The sequence below is a fragment of the Centroberyx gerrardi genome, chromosome 2, assembly GCF_048128805.1.
Source record: "Centroberyx gerrardi isolate f3 chromosome 2, fCenGer3.hap1.cur.20231027, whole genome shotgun sequence".
Lineage (NCBI taxonomy): Eukaryota > Metazoa > Chordata > Actinopteri > Beryciformes > Berycidae > Centroberyx > Centroberyx gerrardi.
In genome coordinates, this window is record NC_135998.1 from 20415156 (window position 1) to 20438362 (window position 23207).

Sequence of the window (23207 nt, forward strand, 5' to 3'; positions counted from 1 at the left end):
GGACTTTGAGGCATGCAGTTGCTTAGCAACACCAGAGCTGTATCCCCCTCTCTCGTATCCATTTTGGTTCAGTCGTTGCATATTCCAGCCCCGGCTTTCACTCAAATCAGACCTAGAAACTTAAATCTAAAATGTTTCTATTTCATGTATATAAGCCGATTAAATGAGACTAAAATAAACATAGTTGAAATTCTGATTTTTCTTTGTTTGTTTTTTTCTTATAGGCTACCTTTTGAGAATATTACCATTATTGAAGGATTTAAGATGGAAAGTAAGCTTTGTGCCATTTTACAATTTTCATAAATAACCCTTACTCAAAATGTGGTACATTTTACTCCTCTGCATGTCAACTTTTCAAATGGAAACTAACCTTTTACAGCTTTGAAGGGAACAGTGAGTCAACCTGAGAATGATGTAACGAGGTAAAACCTTGCTGAGGTGGTCCTTTAAACTCACCACAGAGACTCATCACACTAATCAATACAAACTAATTTTCTGAGTATTAGGTTCTTTGCAACTAAACAAAGTATGTTATTCTACCACGGTCAGCTAAGCAAAGCATGTTTCTGCCAGTGGTTGTTACATGCCTTTTTGAATTCATATCTGATGGGACTGCACAAACAGTGTGCATGTGAATATGTGTGTGTGTATGTGTGTGTGTGTGTGTGTGTGTGTGTGTGTGTGTGTGTCTATGTGTGCACTGCTCTAACTTCTCCTGCTGTACATCACAATCCCCAAGGGTGTTGTGTTTGTGTGTTTGTGCATGTGAGTGTGCGTAGGTGGGGGATGAGAGTGCAGAGACTGTGATTTCCCCAGTTTTCTCTCTATGTTTTTTATTTTTTTTTAGCTTCGGGGCACCCTAAACATCCCTCAACCCATCCTCAATCATCCTCTCTCTCCTTCCCCTCATCCTCCGTACCCCAGCTCCCCATCTCGATCAGGGAAATCAAAGGATAGCTCTCTCTGGTGTCTCGCCAAACGTTTGATAAAACCTTACATGGCCCAGATAGACCCCAGACCCATGAATAAATTCCTCCGCTAACAAAGGGGATTTCGTTATATGAACAGGATTTGTTGTTTTTTTTACTTTTTTTGTGAGTATGAGTGTGTGTGTGTGTGTGTGTGTGGGAGTGAATCCAGCCGTGAGTGGTCTAGTAGATGCAGAGCGTTCTCTTCGACGCCGCTCTCTAATCTCGCCATGTCTGCCTCTGCTGTTTAAGTTTTCATGCCTTGTGTGCTGATGCTTGAGACATCACTTTGACTTTGTTTATAGCCAGCTGCACCAGCGCCGGTACCTCACCGCTGTTTCTGTCTCTGCCACAAATAGCTTTCATCTACACAGGGCTTTCTGCTCTCTGTCTACGTCCTCTTCTTCTCCCGCTCCCTCACACCTGCCCACATAATTGTATGTGTGTGTGTGTTTGCGCGCGGTTTCTCTGTCCGAATTCTTCCATCACAGTATGTAATGACCTTTCCTCGTATCCAGCTGTGAGACACCCAGCTTCACACGGCGATCGTACAGTGGTAATTATGAAAGTGTGTGTTTCTGTGAATAGTTACAAAGAGCCTAATACTCAGGAAAGCAAAGGAGACAACATCACAATATTGATTAGTGTGATGAGTCTCTGTGGTGAGTTTAAAGGACCACCTCAGCATGGTTTTACCTCGTTACATCATTCTCAAATTGACTCACTGTTCCCTTCGAAGCTGTAAAAGGTTAGTTTCCATTTGGAAAGTTGACATGCAGAGGAGTAAAATGTACCACATTTTGAGTTAGGGTTATTTATGAAAATGCCAAGCTGATTTGGATTGTTGTGTTTAAGAGGGCGTCACATCCCATAATCGGTATCGGTCCTCCTCTTCTCTAAAGGTCGTGGCTGGTGGCCTCGGACCGTGGCTGATGGACAGAGAAGTCCTCAGAGCAAAGGGTTTATTACAAAGCACAACCATTGATCTCACTGGCAAAACATTTTTCGACATTTAGTATGTGATTCCTTGTTAAGTATTTACATAATTCATTATTTTCCCACTCAGTACTAATCTTTTAAGCTTTCTTTCCCTTTAGCGTTAAGACATTCCTTAGGTGTCTATTGGCAATCGATACAGCTGTCTGTCACACAGAGAAGCCCTAGTTCTTCAGTGGCTCTTTGAAGTGGATAGCGGTGCTACGGAGCAGTGGGTCTGAGTCCTGGTCCTCGGGGCCGGGAGCCCTGCTACTTCTCTATCCTACCAGGTGGTTAATTGCATTTATCTGGTGTCCCAGGTGTAAATCAGTCCCTGATTAGACGGCTACAATGAAAACCAGCGGGGCTGTGGGTCCTGAGGGCCAGGACCGAGAACCTCTGCTGTGTATTTTATGAGAACAGTATCTCAGAAAAAAGATGTCTGAACTGAAACCCCCAGGTTACAAACTCATGTGACGTGACTATTTATCCTAGATTAGTATTATTACTCTGAGAGACTTTTTGCATACACGCCCTGGAACGGCTTTGAATATCTTCCCAGCCAGAGAAGGTTTTAGCCATTTTTCAACATCTTGCCTTGCTTTCTGTATACAGTCTTGTGTCTTTGAGCTCAGGAAAAGGTCTTTCCCTCTTTCATTTACAGTTTTCTAACTTTTGTCATTTCTGTTACTTCATACAGAATTTAAACCGTGTCAAACTCAGAGGTTTTAAATATAAACATGAATAAACAAGATGAACTTAAATCAATGTAAAGATTTTCTTCTTATTTTTTGTTTCAATTTCTCATTATTTCAGTGTTCTTTATCTTTTGTTTATTCATTATTCACATTTGCCTCAGTGTCAGGTCGGGGTTGGGGAAGGTGATGGCATGTTGCATATTTGTTGTTGTTGTTGTACATGCTGGATTGTACAGTAATTGGAAATGGAAAACAGCTGATCACAAAAAATATTTTCTAATTTTCTATAAAATAACAAATGAAGATGTCACTGTAACTATGAAGATGAAACAAACTTGTGTAAGGTATTTGCAATTTCTGTGCACAGATGGACAATTCGTCCAAGGTACACAGCAAGCCACTTTAATGACTGTGTTTGGGCTCGGCGATGGTCAAGCTGTCCCATCCATCTCATCTGCAGGGTTTGTTAAATCCATTACCGCTCCAGAAGAAAACTCACAGGGAACAAACTTTGAGTTTGTGTGTGTGTGCGCGCATGTGTGTGTGTGTGTGTGTGTGTGTGTGTGTGTGTGTGTGCGTGCGTGCGTGCATGTGTGTGTCCAGTTTGCTTCACTGATACATTACCTTCTTCTACAGTTCAGTTTTAACAAAGAGCTTCAACAGAGATCTTATTTGAAAAACGTAGGCTCTCATTGTATAAATTTAATCTAGTGGGGTTTTTTTCATTTCACTTTAAAAACAGCTATATTGCACATTTTTTTATTATACTTTTTCATATTCTGTATTGTAAATATCTCTATTTTTGTTTTTTATATTTATGTTCTTGACTTTTTGACTTGCAGTACTTTTTTACTTCTAATTTATTTTTCTCCATGTTTATTGTATGCACCTACATGCCAAGGCAAATTCCTTGTATTGTGAAAACTTACTTGGCAATAAACCTGATTCTGATTCTGATTCTGATTCTGATTACAACACCGGCACACAGATGATGTGGGGAAACTTCCCAAAACACAGTGGTCTAACGGTGCGTTCAAGACAATCTGGGAACTGGGACACTTTCCACTTGGAATCTCTTACTTCCCGCCTCAGACCGTTCAAGTGGATGAGGTGGGAACAGTACAGACGCCCGAAAGAAAGTTGCATTTGTTTGGCTGAAGGGCTACTGTGCAGTTTTAAAATGTAAAAACTTCAACTTCGAATATCCAACTGTAATAATGGATCTTAAAGTATACCATGCAAACACGCTGAGGAAGGCATCGCACAAAACTGTCTGTGTGTCGGCACAACAAAGTAAATCAATGTCTAATCACATATCATGTCATCTGTTCTGCAGGAACTGGAGCCATGAAACATTTCCTCCATAAGAGCAGCTGTTGATGACGGTACAGCATACAGGCAAAATGTCCGAAGAAACTGACAGCATATAATTTGGTATCCTGCCGTATTGTGTTGCTTATTGACTAGTAGATTGATGCTGTGCAGTTAAGTGTTTATGATGAGACAGTCTGCCATGGGCTACACAAAGATTTCTCTAGCAGCAGAAATAACACAAGCAGCCATCTTATGATATCTATGTACGATATCCGGATCCTGGAGAGGATGCTGGCAATCCTGCCACGATTCTCTCCATCCACTTTCAATACTGGATCTGCTGTAAAATGCAGTAATACAGTAGACCTAATGGCCATGCCTCTATCAACTATGAGCATTTTTAATAAAGAAAGGAATGGCAGAATGTTGGAATGTGGAAAATGTTCTCAGGCTGCTTATAGAGGGAGACTCACACGTCACGCACAAAGCTTGTCAGCACTCTCCATCCATCTGTGATTGTTCTCAGAAACCCTGTTGCCTAAATGAAAGATGGCAGGTACTGGATGAGAGCCAGCATCCGCTTCACCGGCTAAATTCTCTCTCCAAACGTTTCATTCAGTAGCATTCAATGTCAGGCATCGCTGCACAAACGAAAGGATGATGTGCAACAGAGAGAAAAAATGGTTTAAACTGAAAGAGCACCCGGTTGCTCACTACCAGACAATGTGCAATTAGCTCTGTCAAGTGTGACCAAATTGATCTGGAGTAAGATGTTTGTCAATATGATGTTCATAATCTGGCAAAAAATTAAATAAACTGCTCAGTGAAAGTGTGAGTGGGCTTTTTATGTGAGCTTTTGAAAGCCGTTGATCTCAAACCAAGCACAAGGCAGTCATTGATTCATAGCTTGGCCTCCACTTGAAGAACATCTAAAGAGAAAATGAAAAAGGCCAAAGGTGTTATCACCACAATTTCCTGCATATGTGACATTTGTCATGCTCCTCTGCTAACACATACCTTTTCGAGTGATTCTCAAGGATGAAAATGAGATTACACTCCCAGGATTGAATGTAGGTGGGAAATTATCTATTGATTCTGCTGATAGCATGACATAATATGTGCCACATATTTCTATCTAGTGTCTTTTTATGTATGTTTTACACATTGCATCGACTATCTTAATATATGGCCTACAATTAAATTAAACTGTCTCTGTCTCGCAGGACTTTCTCTGGTATCAAACCTGAATGTTCAGTCTATGTTTCATTTTCTCTCCCCGTCTCTGTCTTCTTTCTCTCAGAGTCTCTCCATCAGCCTGCGTGTTTGTTTGGCCGGTGAGACGTGGAAGTACGTCACCGCTCTTGGCACGTGCTTAGAAAGGGCAACAGGAAAAGACCACTCACAAAGAGAGCGAGAGAGGAGAAATGAGGAGAGGTGGGAGAAATGGGAAAAGGGTGGTGGGAGCCAGAGAGAGAGGGGGGAAAATAAGACGAAGGGAGGAAAGGAGAGGAGAGAAAAAGAGAAAGGCAGAGACAGAGGGAGAGGAAAGACACGGGGCCGAAGAATTAGATGGAGCGGAGGAGATCTTGATTTGCCGTCTAGGACTATTTGCTTTGTGTGGATTTCTGTATCCTCTCTCTCTCTCCCTCTCTCTCCCTCTCTCTCTCTCTCTCTCTCTCTTTATAAACAACCTGAACAGTGGATGTGGGCGACAGTCCAAAGAAGATTAAGGGCATGTAGAATAGACGACGACCGAATCGGCAGCGAAGGAGAAACTAGATCTTTAGTCGTCACTCACTCAAGACTGAAAATGATGAATAGGCGAAAGTTTCTCTGTTACTTTTGTTCTTCTGGCATGGAGCGATCAGTTAATTAGTGTGAAAGCAGAAGTTGGAGATGTCTTTGCACTCATCCTCTCTCTCTCTCTCTCTCTCTCTCTCTCTCTCTCTGTATCTCTTTCTCTATATTTCAAGCGCTCTCTTTCTCCCTGCCTGGATCGTCACTACGCTTTGATCTGGCTCTTCATATAACAAGGCCCCAGGGTCTACTGTACAAGACAGCAGAAAGAGTCTAAACTACAGTGTGTGTGTGTGTGTGTGTGTGTGTGTGTGCACATGTACACATACCCATGCACACACCTATATGTGCATACATATATGTGTTAAATCTCTGCTTGCTTGTGTCAAACACTCGCAAAATTTTCCCTCCTGGATCAATTCTTCATGAGGACTTTTTTGAATCGCTCACTCCACATTTATTAGTCCAGGAGATCACAGTCCATTACTGATGTTGCTTGGGTGATTTTTTTTGTTTTCATTCAATTATTTGTGTGCTTTATTGGAAGGTGATACATTTAATTTCATTACATTAACTGTAGAACAATCACTATCAAATTAGGACAGAATGGGTATCTGAAGTGATTTTCTTCCATCCAGTATTGTTGCTTCTTTATTTCTTCATGTGTGACAGCAGTCAACAAATCTTGCACCTAAAATGTTACATTGACTTTTTTTTCATTTAACTGTTTTTTAGGGCATGGGAGATTCTTAAACTTGGGGTATATTACTTTATTTTGTCAAATTAAGCCATTCTGTTATTTTTTATCACTTTTATTTCACATTTCAGTTTTCACAGCTTAATTTTTCTAGTCAGCCGTAGAGCTATGATGGAAAAACCTCACATTCATTGTCAGTGGAGCAGGTCCATGACTTGTCACAGATTATACTCTTTCTCTGTTTTCTAGATTTCAATTTGAGTTAAAGTTGTGCAACAAGATGATTTTTGCAGTCCAGTGTTTAGTCTTCTACAGTGCACAGGCTTATACTTTAGCTTTTTACTCCACCAAACATACAGTGACTGCATCAGCAGGCACCATAGCAAATTAAAGGTGCTGCAAGTAGCATCTTAACATCAACACATTACACATTTAACACATTCGATTAGAAACATTAGCATAATTACTGCACACAAAACAGACTGTCGCCAATACGTTTGGCAGCCTCTACACTCTTACATTGTGTGCTGCTGGGTCCCACTGGGATTCTGCGGGACATTGGACAGCAAGCAACTGGGTTTATGGGAAATGTAGTCTTATATTGAGAAACACTAGCACTAATTATATCACTGGTGTGAAATAGAGGCTGTACCAATCGTCTCCACCATGGTCTCATTTGTTTACGGTGATTATACCAATTAATTTCACAATTAGGTACTAGAACTTTCTGAAAAACATGTGCAGACCTAGAAAATATTCAATATTCACACAGACACACAACAGATGTTTCTGTTGTATCTGACAAACATAAAGTGGCATCAGACAGAAAATTCAGATTTCATGCTGCTGTTAATTGTCTATTCTGCTCTGCTCTGTGTGAGTGTCACCGCCAGCCCAAGAAACTACACTGACTAATGTTTGCCAGCAAATGGCAGCTGTTGGCCCGGGTTTTGTGCGGGTGAATCGACCACATGGTTCTGAATAATGAGCAGAAAGTCACTGACAAGGGGTGGGACAGCAAGGTGGAAAAGTTGGCGGCAGCAAGGCAAACTGTCACTGCCGGATGTTATGTTCTCTAGCAATGGGAACAATCAGCTTTTTGTATATTTCCCTGCAATGCCATTTCTGGTATTTTCTCACTTTTTGTTTCTCTCTCTCTCTCCCATTCTATATAACATCCTACTCTCTCTCTGTCTCTGCCCCCACCCCGTCTCTCTCTTCCTTTCCTTTCCTCTCTCCCTCTCTTATTCTCTCTCTCTCTCTCTCCCTCTCCCTCTCCCTTTCTCTCTCTCTCTAAGATCAGACAGGATGTTGCGAGGAGGAAGACAGCGAGGTCGCGGTCTGATCCAGAATCTATGATAAAGATCACCCATTTCCTTTATGTGTGTGTGTGTGTGTGTGTGTGTGTGTGTGTGTGTGTGTGTGTGTGTGTGTGTGTGTGTTTGTGTGTGTGTTGCCTTCTCATACATTTGAGGGCCAGTACACAAACTGCACAAATGCATGCAGTCTTGCCCTGGGACCAAAGTTCAGTTAAATATGTCATGTGACCCACCAGACAAAAGCCCAGGCCCATCTTGTGCTCTCACCACATTTCAAGTCTGTCTGCACTTTACACACTGTATTCCAGTCTGCCTCTGCGTTCAGTTGTGTTTGTTTTTGAGGCTGTTCCTCTGTTGATAAAAGATAGACTCTCACTATCCAAGAGAAGAGGAGAGAAGAGAAGAGAAGAGAAGAGAAGAGAAGAGAAGAGAAGAGAAGAGAAGAGAAGAGAAGAGAAGAGAAGTTTATTGTCAACAGGTTAGTGACAGGTAAAGCTTTTCAAAATAAGAGCATTTTCTTAACATTAGCAATCCATGACATAAATCCATTGTCTACCTGTCTATAAATTAAATAAATGAACTAAGGACATAAACCAAACTGCAAAATTAAACGTGTCAATATTAACCAAAGGCCTCCTACACTCTTATTCTGAGTGACTTACCATATGTGCAAAAAGCAGATAATTGCACATTCACCATCACCACTACCATCATCATCATTTGTTTGTTTTTTTTAAAGTACAGTTCCAGCGTGATTGCAGTTTTCGTTCATTTCCTGCATTCCCTTACTGTTTTACATAAACAGTAAACAAAGCAAACTCTGTCAAAATATTATGAGTTACTCCCAATAAAGAAGAAGACGGCAAGTTTAAGCCATAATTGTGTAAAATCTAGCTTTAATTTATGTTTCATTTTCAATGACTGAAATATTTTTCAAAATGTAAAAGTTTATAGCCTGATATTCGCTTTCTGATGCAATTTTGCAAAACACGATTGGTGGCATTCACAGTGATGGATTACCATTACCGATCAGATTAGAAGTCACCGTTTGGAATTGACTAGGAGTGAATGAGACCCAGAGGTGTGACAAAGCTGATTTGAAAATATCTGTAATCGAGGCGCATGCATGTAACAATTTACATTAAAGGGATTGGAAAATGCAAAAAAATGAGCAAAAACATCCAATCACGCTGGAATTGTCCTTTAAGAAGTGCTAAGTTTCAAAAACACAGTGCTAATAAACACGGAAGAGCATAATGAACATGATGAGATGTTTAGAGTGAGGAGGGAGGTTGGACAACATAAGGCAGGTTTGAGGAAAAGGAGAGAGGGGTCTTTAGGTCCCAGTCTAAGTGTCTCCTGTCTGTCGGGGGTGGAGGGAGTCCCGGCCCTGTGAAGTCTGGCCGTGGGTTTCTGGTTACTCCTGCAGGTCTGCCATGATTACCCCCGACTCACATTCCACAGCCCTCATTTACTCCAATCCACACAGGAATTATACACAGTCAGCATTACACACACACACACACACACACACACACACACAGAGAGATACACACATAAACACACAGACCAACAAACTCAACAGATCTCCAGTCAAGTCTTAAACCAACTCTTAACTCAAAACATTCTTCTCAAATTACCACATTCACTTGCCCCCACTTCTTAACATTTCCTCTTCCTTTTCCCATCACAAACGCTTTGTCTATTAAAAAAAAAAAAAAAAACGGGCCCCATTCAACACAACTTGGAGACTCAGAGTTTGGACAGTGGCTCAGACTGTGGCTGAGGTTTGTGTTGCCGCTGTAGTGCTAACCTGGCTGTAAAATGCCAGAAATGCTGTAATCCACATGGAGGCATTTGTCGCCTCACACACACCAAACTGCGAGGAGAGCTGTGGTAACAGTGGTTTAGCCCCCGACCTCCTCCGTAACCCTCCTGCTGGAAGGAACGCCGTTACAGACGGCTGAATGGACATCAGATCAGCTGCTCACATGTCCACATGTTTTGCACTGTTCCTGTATGATACTGCAGCAGGACGTTATGTTCTTTCACGGTGACCAACCAATGCATTACAGCATCAGTGTTTGTACAGATTTCTGTGTGTGTGTCCATGCACAAACGTGTGAATGCAAGCACATACACTTAATTTTCATGCATGCCGGCTTGGATGTATTGCAGCGCCCTGTGCTCATATTTCTCTTGAGCGTCTTCTCGTCTCCGCGCATTGTTCCCTTTGATTCTCCTATTGCTTTATTGAAGTCAGCTCCGCGTCAGGGAGGCTGACACCGACGCCGTTCCTCTGCGGAGGGTTTGTGGCCTCTGGGAGGACGGCCCAATAGGACGGAGCACAGCGCAATTCATAATCAGGAGTCAGGCGAGGAAATGGTTCTTCTTGTGTAACGTAATTGAAAAAGAAAGGCGAAGAATATTGTAGTCATATCAAGCCTGTCCCATGCTGATATTGCGCCTATCAATCATATTTCACTGGGTTTGTCCTGTGTGTTCACTGACTTCCCTCTTGATTTATCATAGTAATAATACGTACATACTGTGTATATATATATATACAGATAGAGAGAGCACTGGAGGAGGGGGGGTATGTGATGATATGGGCTGATATGATATGTGTCAGTGGGTGTTCGGGGGGAAAATACAATAAGATGACATACATTGATATGAGAGAATGATGGAGTGTGGTCTCGTCTGCCTGAGAGAGATCAGAGGGGAGATCAGAGATTGGGGAATCTGTTATTTGCATGTACAATATAATATGGCATGGTGGGGAGCATGTCACCGTACTTCATATATGTGGTGTAACACCGCACCAGAATTGTGAAGGTTATGTTCAAAGTGCAATGTGCAGATTGTGGCTTGTGTGCTCAAAATTTTAGCGAGTATCATAATCTCGCATGTTACTCAGAACTCATAACATAATCAGATTAGTTTGCCTCCAAAATCCATAGGCTATTAAGTTAAACTGATCATTTATTCATTTCAAAGAGCGTAACTTGATTATACTTAAATACTTAAGATACAAAACCACCTGCTCCTCGGATGTGCAATAGATATGCAATAAACACATAGACAAATTCCCAAACACATAGACAAATTCCTAATTAAACTGTGCACAATTTGGTGACTGATGTGCTAAAAAAATAAATAAAATAAAATTAAATAAAAATGCTGCTTACGTCTATAATCTCAGTCTTTTCCCCTCAAACCTGTTTCTCAATGATCCAACCCCTACCTGTCCCTTGTGGCATTTTGCATTCCACTAAGATGTCTGAATCTGACCATGTACATCATGTCCCAGCTATAATAACAATAATAACAATAATAATAATAATAAAACAGAAGGTCTGAAGAGTTAGAAGGTCTGAGATGAGGCTAAAGAACAAACATAGCTGTGCCTTGAAAATAATCAGTAAAATGTTAATATGAATTTTAAAACTAAGCACCAGTGTAGTGCTGATAAAGTAGAGGTAATATGATCCTGTGTATTTTTTTGGAGGGATTGAAAGCCTCGCTGCTGCATTTTACGTTGACTGCAGATGAGAGAGATTCCCTGACTTCCTGTTGTGAGTAAAATAAAAGCATGGATCTTCCTCAAGGTCAGCAAAAGATGAAAATTTTTAACTAGAGGAAGCAACACTAAACAACCTTTTACTTGTTAATCAAAACTGACAACTGACAACTATTTATTGCATTGTCTCTTTATATCAAGACCTTCAGCCCTAAATAACAGTTTCTGAGCTGTAAACATGGCTATGGCTTCTATATAGTGAATAGCATTAATCCTGTGCTTGATTTCAACATTTTTCTAAGTCCTGCATCTGCTTCTAGGGGCAGAAAATCATTGCTGCACTGCTCTCTGTGGGATGAAACTTTCAACCGTGTTGCACTTCTGGCCACACCTCCATCTTTGATGTCAAGGCAGGTATTTCACCTTTGGCAGCACCAAAGACTTTGTGATCAGAAAATTGTTACCGACCCCAAGTAGAGATGGGTGATGCATTATCACAGACACACACCCCTATTCGCTCTCGCTCCTCACCCCACTTTTTCGCATCTTTCAATATTGTGTACTAGGTGGAGAGACTGGCTGAAAACAGTGAGTGTACACAATCTTGACTGACAGTGTGATAAGACGTGTGTGCTGCAGTGTGTGCTGTCCACCAGTAACTGCTAAGACGCAGAGGATCAATACATTTGATTCTAATTCTTCTTGTAGTGTTTGTACAGTCTGGGGTTTACAGTCAACACCACCCTCTCTCCCCCATGACCCGGACCTGCCAGCAACGTAAAGTCAGCCAGCCACATGTAGAGCAGAGAACAGACTGTAGACACACACACACACACACACACACACACACACACTAATCTACTGGCTGCAACTTCCCCACATCAGAGAGCAATGTAGCCAAATTACATCACCATTCAAGAATGTCACTTCTGAGACAATAAAAGTTGCACCAAAGTAAGGATCTTGACTTATGAAGGGTGGATGTAGTCTGAGTCTCTGATGTGCAGGGTGTTGGGTGGGAGGGACTCCTGATGGGTCCCACGCTCAAGCTAAGCTGTGTTATATATTATATGCATTAGGGTTGTGCACATCATGTAGATATGGATCGATGTTATGAGGTATGCATGGTGTCTGATCGTCATGTGCAACTATGTGAAACTGTACTTATGTGAAACTGTAGTGCTTAGAACGCAAGACAAGTTTCTAAGAAATTGATATTGAATTTAAATTTTGGTATATGGAAATATACTTGTGCATGTGTGTGTGTGTATGTAAGCATACCAAATCTGCCCAAACCTGTCCATTATACTGTCTGTGCCATAGCCCCGATGCTGTCAATGCCACCTTCTTATACATTTTTACATTTTATGGCCAATATACAAACTGCACAAATGTGGTCTTGCCCTGGGACCAAAGTTCAGTAAAAAGTTCAGACCGAAGCCCATTTTATAGTTTAAAGCTACAATCTGCGATTGATGAAAATGCGCCCTCATCATCTGTGCTTGTTCTGTAAACAGTGTGTTGTAGCGGGCGGTGGGGCAAAGTGCAGTAGCCACGCCTCCGGGTCAACTTAAAGGTAAGGACGGGTGCTTGCTACATTAGTGAAAATTTGGTGTCATTACCATGCTAGTGCCAGCATGCTAGCTTGCCAGCAATCCATTTTGGGGTTCTCCTGTTGTAACGCTGGATGGTGAAATAATGTGTACAGCCTCCACTGTGTAGCATTTGTTACTATCAAATGTTTTCTCTCTGCTAGCTACCTATCTTATAACTTACGCTGCGTTCTATTCAAAGTCGGAGGATCATGGTTGGATCTGCGCTGCCAAGGCTGGAGGAGCTGTCATCCTGTCATATGGAGAAATCACTGATAACCATTATTAGCTTGCAAATGGTAATGGTTTTCCTCATTTAGATGTAGTGATTAACGTAATATCTAAATCTTTTCTTTTACTTCACCACAATGCAATCACTAACAACATCCACATTTTAATACTTAGATCCTTGGTGTAGTAGAGACCAAGGAGAATAATATAACATACCTGTTCAGAGAATTTTTTTCCCACATTCTCAAGCTGACATTAAATTAACTGAATGAAGTGTTGGAAATAAGCTGCCACTGCCCAAATGCAGGAAAACATTCGGAGGCGTATATTCTGCAATTCCTTGCCCGGGTGCACTGGAGCACAAATTGTAGATTGTAGCATTAAGAAATGCACTCACACAGTCAATCAGTCTTATCAGTATTTTTACTTTACACGTGTGCATGCGCGCATGTGTGCACATAAGCATCACTGAGTTGTCTGTATGTGTTTCTGTGTGTTTTCCAGTGATTCAGTGAGGTCAGGAAAAACATGACTGCAGGGCATGCTGGGGCCAAATAAGCATAAGAATGCCAGAAGTGACTGTCCCCTTCTTTAAAGCCCCAACCCCCAGCCACACACCCAGCCTGTAAACACGGCTAGACCACCCCCACCCGCCACCTCCACAACCCCCCACCCCCACCCCCCACCCCCCACCCCCCTCCTGCTGGGAGCAGGCAGATAGACAGACAGTAAAGTGTCTTATCTTCCCTCCAGGGAGGAGGAAGAGGGGGATGGGGGGATGAAGGGGTTGTCTTTGTGTCTACCGGCACAGACGAGGACTTTGTGTTGCATCTACACATGCATGCATGCACATGCATACAAATATATGCAAAGACATATACACATACGGACACACACAGACAAACAGGCACAAATAATATATGACACAAAGCACACCAATGCATGGACAAAACATGCACACAATCCTTTGATATGTATATATATATTGGATATCTCACATACAGAATGCAATTAAAGGTGATTCACACACCAGATAAAACCAGAACGGATTAATTAAAAAATCAAGAAGGTATTTACAATGGTTAATTTATATGCCAGATGACATTGTAATTAGAATAAAATAAATCCAGATGTGAAAAACCGTTGTGCACATACAGACACAAAAAGCAACCACATGCAACCTCCACTAACCCACCTTAGCAGGCTGTAACACCCCAGACCACAACCCTGTTAATCCTCCCAACCCCCCTAGGTCTGCACACACACACACACAGACACACACACACACAGACACACACACACACGCACACATGCACACACACATTGGCTGACCTGCCATAGATTGTTGGGGTGTGTTTACCACAGACAGACAAAGGATTAGCCAACATGCAGGCGGATATTTTATACATTTCATTATATTATGGAATACAAATCATAGCATTTTAGGTCAGTGAAACAAAGACGGTATTTTTGCTTTGGGGGAAACTGTGCAGTAAGGGTGAACAAACAATACAAAGCTTCTTTCAGATTTCTTCATTACTGTAATTGAACACTGTCGGTATTCCACAAACAGTTTGGGGACGGCGACTTAACGCTCCTTCAGTTCAAGAAGCCTGCAAGATGTTTTGTTGTGTTTTCAGCTTCTACCTCTGTTCCCCAAGATGTAATATCACTGCTCAGGTCACACAACCGTATACAAAACTCACTATGATGGGGAAAAAGAGGCCCAGATGTATGTAGCTTAGGCTTGGTCAAAGGTTTGGCTGTTTGGATAGTTTGGTAGTGACATACTGACAAACACACACACACACACACACACACACACACACACAGGAGCACATATGTACACAAACATGCTGAAAACACCCTGACATTTCTGCACTATACACATTGTCCAGTCTTCATGCGCCTAGACAGCTCTGGGGAATGAACATGCTTTGTGTTTGTGTGTGTGTGTGTGTGTGTGTTTCTGCCATCATGCTGCCTGTACCCTCGCAGCCACATTTTTCCTAGAAGGTTCTCACAGTAAACACCCTCACATGTTCGTGCCGACTAGAGTTGTTGCTGAAATCAGTCATATAGTTTGAATGGAATTATTGCTGGGCGGAATCAGGGTCACCCTGTCTGAGGGAAGTCATGGATATAAGACCATCTCTCACACACACACACACATATACACACATGTACTCACACACACGCACACACACACACACACAAAGCTTCGAGCCGATTTAGTTGTATTAGCAGGGTTAGGGATTATTGTTGCGAGGGTACAGGCAGCATGATGCCAAGGAACAGGGTCCCACCGCGTGGCCACACCCTCCGCACGCTTAGACCTGCCCATCCCGCTCCAAAATACTTCACGGTGTAATATTTTTGCTTTTTGTCATTCAGGTTTTCATTCGGATTTTCATAGTACATACAAACATTTCGTTAAACAGAGACATTAAGAAAGGAGAAGGTAAAGAATACGGTCAACCACAAATATTGGCCGTCCTGTTTATCCGTGTTGATGCCACTCTCTTGCTTTTTTTGCTGTCATTAGTCATTCAGTGTTATATGTTGTTGTTTTTAAGGAATGATTTGGCTTGGTTGTGATTACTGATAAATATAGGTGGTGAACAATAACCTGAATGGTGGTAGTGTATCTTTTCCGGGGACAGGGAAAGGTGAGGTGAGATTATGCTGGAAAATGCACTGAAGGTTTTGTGTCGATTGCAGGTCGACAGCCTACGATTGCTAAGAAGCCTTTTATAACAGCTGTGGTTCAGAGCAGCCAGACGCTGAAAGGACCGGGAGGAAGGATACAGACCGGATCAAGCTCCGTTTCAGCCGTGGTTCCACCTCCCTGTCACTGGCACAAAATATTTTGTTTTTCGTCACTCATTTTGTAAATAGAATTTAAGCTTTTTAAAAGTGTTGTTGGACGGAGGGGAGGATGGGGGTTGGACGGAGTGGAAAGTGGGTCTTGTGAATGTAGGTCTTTGAGACAGTGTGTGTGAGTAAAGCAGGCTTACAGTAGTAATCCCCTTCGCAGACACCCATCTGACTAGCAACAGGACGAGGCCCAGACAGACACACACATACAAGCACACACACACACACACACACACACAGAGACACAGACATACACACACAGACAGGGTCAGCTAAAAAAGAAATCAGCTATTTTATTTGACCTCAATGACGGTGGAAGTTGTATGTACCTTGTTTTTATAAATATAACAAACATCTACTATTGCACTCAATCCATTACTCTAATATCAAATAAATTATTTCTAATTATGGAATAAGGGATAATTAGATCAAATTCTCTGTTAGTAAATGGCAAGTCATGCCCATTACAGACAATAAGTGTTTCAGAGTCCATTCAAATGAATTCTATTGCTAAAAATATCAACATGTTTAATATTATTCATTAGCATGTTCCAACTTTGTAGAGTTTGGTACAGTAAAATCTCAGCATGTGGAGTAACCAGCAGACACAGCAAAAAGACTCGTCTCTAATCTAAAAGGCCTTATTTGTGCAGACACATTAGTGGTCCTCCAGTGCATCGTCCAGTATGTATTAATTCCCACAATGCAGCATTGACTTCTTCCCGTGATATCTGTCTTCCCTCTTACTTTCCTATTTTCTCTCCAGCTATCATAATAAGGACGCTCCACCAGGAAGCCGACCCTGCTGTTGATTTTATTGGATCCTGAAACTCATCATTACTGCTTCCTGGCTGTGATGTCATCAGTCAGTTAATGACAGAGAGGAAGTGGGACGCTCACCCCAAAATAACTGAGACAGAAAGGCAGACAATGTTAAAAGGCCTAATGAGCCTTTAAGGACAGGGACAAAGAGTGAAGTTATGGCTCTGTCAGTCTGGCTCATTGTCTTTAGAGGGAAACTCAGTTTGACATCCACAGTATAACACCAAAGTTATAAATCAAAGGAAATTGATGTCATTTATTGTTATTCAGCGGCAAAACTTGAACCAGTGTTGGTTTTAGTTATAATGATGGAAAGGGGAGACAGTATTCTTCACCAAAAACCAAATTAGAAAGCTTGGGGATCCATTCATTTAATGTTGATGTTTTGCCAATTTACTGGTGGCATGAACAATGAAACATGGATTTTATTTCAGACTTGAGCACAATGCAGAAGACAACAGCATGAAACTGAATGCAACCACCTCAACATCAAAGATAAGAAATACACTGCATGGACAAGATAGTTATTTGTATTTTTTTTTATTTTGGCATTTCTTTGTTTTGCATTTATATTAAGCAAAGTGCATCTTATTTTCTTTTTCTCATCAACACATTGCACAATACATAAATAATGATGCATATAAAACGTCTTCATATTTACAAGTAATAATATATTTATATATAACATAAAATACATTTTTTCGCTTCTTATTTTAATTAAATCTTAGTCATTTATTAAACAAAGTCCATCAGAATTTAATATTTTCTTCTTCTTCTTCTTCTTCTTTTAAAACGTTTTTTTTTTTCATTTTGAACCTCTGGAACAAAAAAGGAAAGCGGGTGTAGTCTGTTGGTGAGGGGAAGAAGGGTGAGGATGAGGAGGATGAAGAAGGTGGCTGCTATCGGGTGTTGAAGATGACTTCCAACCAGCACGGGCAGCTACTGATGAACTGTCTGGTGTAGCACTGTCCCCAGCCTTTGACGAAGCTGATCTGGACCGTGAAGCCCGTGCGAGGTTGCTGTGTGAACTCGTGGTCGTTCGGCCTCTGCAGGCTGCCGGCCTTGTCAAAGTCAAACGCTTTGATGGAGAAGCCGGGGAACACCTTGTGCACCAGCAGCGTGCGCGAGTCCGGGTTGTCCAGTGTGGCCGACTTAATGAAGATGGGGTAGCAGCTGCGGTTGTAGACCCACACCCCGTCCGGCTCGCGCGTCAGCTGGATGCCGTAGCCAATCTTGGCCCGCACCATCTGCACCAGCTGGGACTTGTTGTCGGAGCAGAGCTGGCCCAGGCAGAAGCCGTTCCCCTGAGGTAGGTCATAGAAGATGTCCAGGGAAGGCTCCTGGACTGAGTAGAGGCGTCCGACGCGGGTCTTCTCCTCCCAGTACGCCACCACGCACCAATGGGCCCGCTCACCCGACTCCTGCAAAGCCAGGGAATCTGAGGAAGAGAGAGAGAGAGAGGGAGACGGTTACACCTCTGGAACGGTGCACAGGTAAGACATGACATCATTCTGACTTTAGAGCACAACATGAAATAAGGAGAAAAAGACAGAAAGAAAGAAAGAAAGAAAGAAAAAGGGAGGAGAGGAGCAAGAGAACAGTGGATGAGTGCTTGTGATTTGGGACTTGTGATGATTTGGGACTGCTCAGTTACAGATCGACTACAACCTTCAAATCTTACTGCAGTGAAAAGCAAAGGATTACTTAAATAGAAACATACTTCCTCTCCACAACCTCTTCCATATCCCAGCACAGTTTGGGAAACTGGGAGTTTGCCTCTAGGCAAGAGCCAAAACTAAATGATCATCCTTCATTTTTGCCATCCAGGAAAACCGTGTTGGAATTCTTGGACTTCAGACAAGAGAAGCAAGTCTGAGACACTGGCAGGCGAGCGTCCACATGCAGTGCAATGTTTGTCTAAGCATTAAATGCTTATCTTCTGTCTGGCCCGCTGTATTTTTATAGCGGCGTGGCTAACAATGTTCTGACGTCAAGAAGAACTATAAATCTGTCCCAATCGTCTCTCTATAGCAGCTTGCTTCACTCTGCTGCAGGAAATTAGAAAAGACCATTTCATTAATATACTAAGAAGAGTCCAGGGAATATGGTGAACTCTTGTGTCCATGCAAACACACAGGGCAATACTTTCTAGTCCAAACTATAAAAAGTACAGGAACCATTCAACACACAGATGAACACTCACCAACAAGCAGGGACAACAGCAACAAAATAAAAACCGTAGACTTGAAACTACCAAGTGACTTCCTTCCATTCCAAAGTGCAACACATAAACCATTCCCTCTCTCTGTTGGAGTTTAGCTGAAGCAGAGAGCAGTGGACAGAGCGGAGGCTGTAAACGGACAGACCCTGGTGTCTGAATGGTTGACAAGCTAGGCCTCTCTCTGGTCTAAAGTTTCCCCTGAGCGTAAAAGAAGTGTAGCATTGGCCAAGCTCCAGTTTCCAAGCACCCCCCCCCCCCCCCCCTTTAGTGTGCCTCCTGCGCCGTCCCTCTCCCCTCATATCTCTATTCCACAGAAATCTGGCTCCCAGCTACTCCCAGCCAAAAAAAGTGGGAGCCAGTCAGGCGCAAGGGAAAGAGAGAGAGAGAGAGAGAGAGAGAGAGGAAAGAAAGAGGGGAGGGGGGATGGGGTGGGGTAGAGAAGGAATGCTTTTCACATACTTTGAGTCTGTAACTTTTGCAACTTTGCTTCCTCCCCAATTATATAAGCCTTTTCCGTGCTTTTATACAAGCGGCATCACCTAATTACTGCGACAACTTTCAACCAGCTAACGTCAGTGCTTTATACTTCTTCTCTCCCTCTCTCTCTCTCTCTCCCTCTCTCTCTCTCTCTCTCATTCACACACATAAACACTCAAACCCAGCACTGCCTCAATGAAAGACACATTCAAGGGTTAAGATAGCTCAAAGAGGGGAAATATGTGCGAGGGAAAAAATGAACAGAGCGCCTCTCACAGCCATTTCGGTTGCCCCCATCCTTCCTCCCCGACCCCCACAGCCCACCCCCACCTCTTTCATCTGGCGGTGGCTGTGAATGTAACCAGTAATTTGGAAGGTCCCGTCTGAGACAAACTGCTACGTTAATGGAGCAGGATCTCTGCCGGGCCGAGCAGACTCGCCATGGCCTGTCATTAGCCTTCATTAAGGCGCAGGGAGAAGGAGAAAAAACGGGACGAAAAAGACAACAGTGGGAGAAGAGAGAGACAGAGAGAGAGAGAGAGAGAGAGAGAGAGAGAGAGAGAGAGAGAGAGAAACTGAAAGCACGCCTTCCATAAAACAAGAGGGACTGTTGACTTTGAAGTTGGTCAATGCCAAGCCTTGGGGAGTTTATCGTAAATCCATCCTCGTGGGGCGCTGGGGGAAACTCAGTAGATAGCCAGGTGGCTATCTACCTTGGACTAAATGGAAAAAAAGGCATCTATCTTCGAGATAAGAGACAGAAAGTGTAGCTTGTGTGTGTCGGGCTCATGTCAGACGGCTGGTGTGTCTCTGAGCTGGGAGAGGCAGGCAGGAGCTCCTGGACGAGCTCTCCTCTGGGGTCTACTGTGTGTGTGCGTACAGCGGTAGACAGGGACTTTAGTCGATAGATAGACCAGTAGGACGTACTCTACTTTCTTAACAGCTGACAGAGGGCCTGCTGGTGGAGCTCACCTGTGGGGCCCAGTGTGTTTGTTATTGCTGGGAGAGACAGGGCCTGGCGTCAGAGGTCATTAGAGTGGCTGCCTGTCTGAGCCTGTCATTGCAGCCTGAAAACACCCTGCTATTCAGGACTACACTAACTGCCCCCCCCCCCCTCCCCCCTCTCTCGTCTCCTCTCCTCTCCGAAGGCTCAGATTGGTAGAAAGTGAGAAGCCCTCTCTAAGGAAGGGACAGAAGAGCGAGGGGTGAAGACAGAAAGAAAAGAGAGAGGGAAGACGCAAGGACGAGAAAGAAAATATAGAGCAAAGAGAGCCAGAAAAACAACAAAGAAATATGATCGGAAACAAACAACGGTAAGGGACTGGCTGTCAGCTAGTGAAGTGATTGTCTGGCTGTCTGGCCAACAGTGCGGGCAGTGTGACAGCAGCTACCCTGAATGCTTCCCATACCTCAATAACACAGTTAGATAAGAGACTGACTGGATCTAATCTGGGAGGAGAGGGTGGAGGGAGAGAAGGAGGGGTGTAACAATGAAACTAAAATAAATATAGCTACAGTATGCTGCACGGCTCATACAGAAACCATGCTAAAGGTAAACAAAACAGAACATAATGAATAAAAACAAGCTTAATCAGTATATTAGCAGAGAGAGAGAGATAAAGAGAGAGAGAGAGAGAGAGAGAGAGAGAGAGAGAGAGAGAGAGAGAGAGAGAGAGAGAGAGAGAGAGAGAGAGAGAGAGAGACACTCTTCCATCTGTGGGGCACAGCCTTGAGAGGAGTATGTTCACAGCTTGTCCCGACAGCCGATGAGCTTACACCTCATGAGTAATAGTGCTGAACACACACACACACACACACACACACACACACACGCACACACTAATGTGAGTGGCCTTGTATCAACACACCTTGTCACAAGTGCAAGGCTCATTTAACCAAACTTTAATTTTTAACACATTGTGGGCGCATGTGTGTGTGCGTGTCGTGTGTGTGTTTGTGTGTGTGTTTTTTCGCATATGTGTGTGAGGTATGAGGTGTCTGTCTGTCTCTCTCCTCATGTTGCAGTCTGACACTATTTCAGGTGCTTCTAGCATAGGTGTTTGTGTGTGTGTGTGTGTGTGTGTAGTGTCAGACAGTGTGGCAAAGTCCCGTCAGTGTCGTCTGTGTTTCCACCACGCTGAGCCGCAGCTCAGCCGGTCCTGTCTATGGTGTCTACATCCAGCCACTTAGAGGACGGTCTGTCTGCGTGTCTGAACGTCCTTCTGTCTATCCGTCTCCCTCTCTGTCTGCCCGGTATCTGGCTGTCTGCCTATCTAATCATTTGTCTGTCTATCTGTCCGCCTGCCCACCTGCTTGTCTGTATAGCGGCCTTTCAGCCTGTCTGTCTCAGGCTTCTTCTCATTGGAGATAAGCTGGCTAGCTGGCAGCCTGAAGCCATCTGTCACCCCGTCCCATTCTGCTCTGCTCTGCTGTCTGTCAGTTGTCTTGTGTAGGTCTGTCCCATTCTGGTTTATCCAGAACGGGGGTGTATGCCATAACCCCCCCCCCCCACAAAAAAAAAAAAAACAGACCTACTTTCTACTTTCTCTGCCTATCCACCACAAAGCAAAATACAGTGACGCTGAACTGTTAGTAGTTCACTGTTGAAAAGCACTCGGCTTATCAGCACAAGAGCGGAAATGTCGGCATTAATTTCTGGTCAATTAAGTTACGTCAAATATTTGAAATGTTTCCGACTGCTATTTGCCCTGATTCTTATTTTAAACTTATAACTTACTGTACATCATATGATCCTGAATGATTATAACGAGCTAGATGACAGACCGCTTTCTGAGATGCAAGAAACTGCAAGAAGCACGGCTAGTGAGAGCTAATGTGGGGCCGCATGCAAAGAACATAATGCTTGCAGGTTTTCTAGGTAGCCGAGACAAGACAAGAAGGAAAAAAAAAAAAACAATTATCTGTTTTTTTTTCAAATAAACCCCCCACTACAACAATGCAAAACATTTCAGTCCATACCAAAAGGGGGTCAGAGGAGGAGGCTGAGCACACACACACACACACATACACACACACTGTGCTAGCTCCCCTGTGGAGACCCTAGCATTTTAATGGTCCCTGGTCTTTAGGAGTGGACGCCAGGCTAGCTGAGACTATTGGGTTGGGTCGAAGGGAGGGAGGGAGGGAGGGAGGGAGGGAGGGACGGCGAGAGGGGGAGGGGCGACAGCAGTCTGGGTGCTTCTCTCATGGCAGCGGCAGGGCCAGAAACACAGTCTGGAAAGGTTAATCATTACCTCTGTCTGACTCCACAGACACACACACACACCAGGTCGTTACTATTCTTAGAAGTCGACACTCACAGAGCAACACGCACACACACACACAGACAGACACTCAGACACACACACACACACACAGGATTTTCAACCTTCAGTTCTGGACACAACACTATCAACATCGGTAAATAGTGAGGAGGCTCCTGAGAACAGTCTCCTATTGATCCATGAGATCACTGTGTGTGTGTGTGTGTGTGTGTGTGTGCCTCTCTCAGCCCAGACTTGTAATGGCCCTGTCTTCATCAGACGGCACAGAGACTGAGGGAGGGAGGAGGAATCGGGGAAGACATGAAGGCAAGAGAGAGAGAGAGAGAGAGAGGAAGGACTCTTCACGGTTCCTATTTTCCAACTCAACACCCTCTCTCAAGCTGGGGAAAGTCTATTCCAAAGGTCAAGGGTC

The 23207-nt window shown here is 43.3% G+C and overlaps 1 protein-coding gene across 1 annotated transcript in view; it reads right to left on the bottom strand.

The window, feature by feature from the left end:
- Positions 1 to 17362: 17362 nt before the first annotated feature.
- smad7 (SMAD family member 7) overlaps positions 17363 to 23207 on the bottom strand; it is a 15702-nt gene continuing 9857 nt past the window's right edge. The window contains exon 4 of the mRNA XM_071896768.2: positions 17363 to 18251. Coding sequence (XP_071752869.1) covers positions 17713 to 18251 — 539 coding nt within the window. The 3' untranslated portion in view covers positions 17363 to 17712. The remainder of the gene's footprint in view (positions 18252 to 23207) is intronic.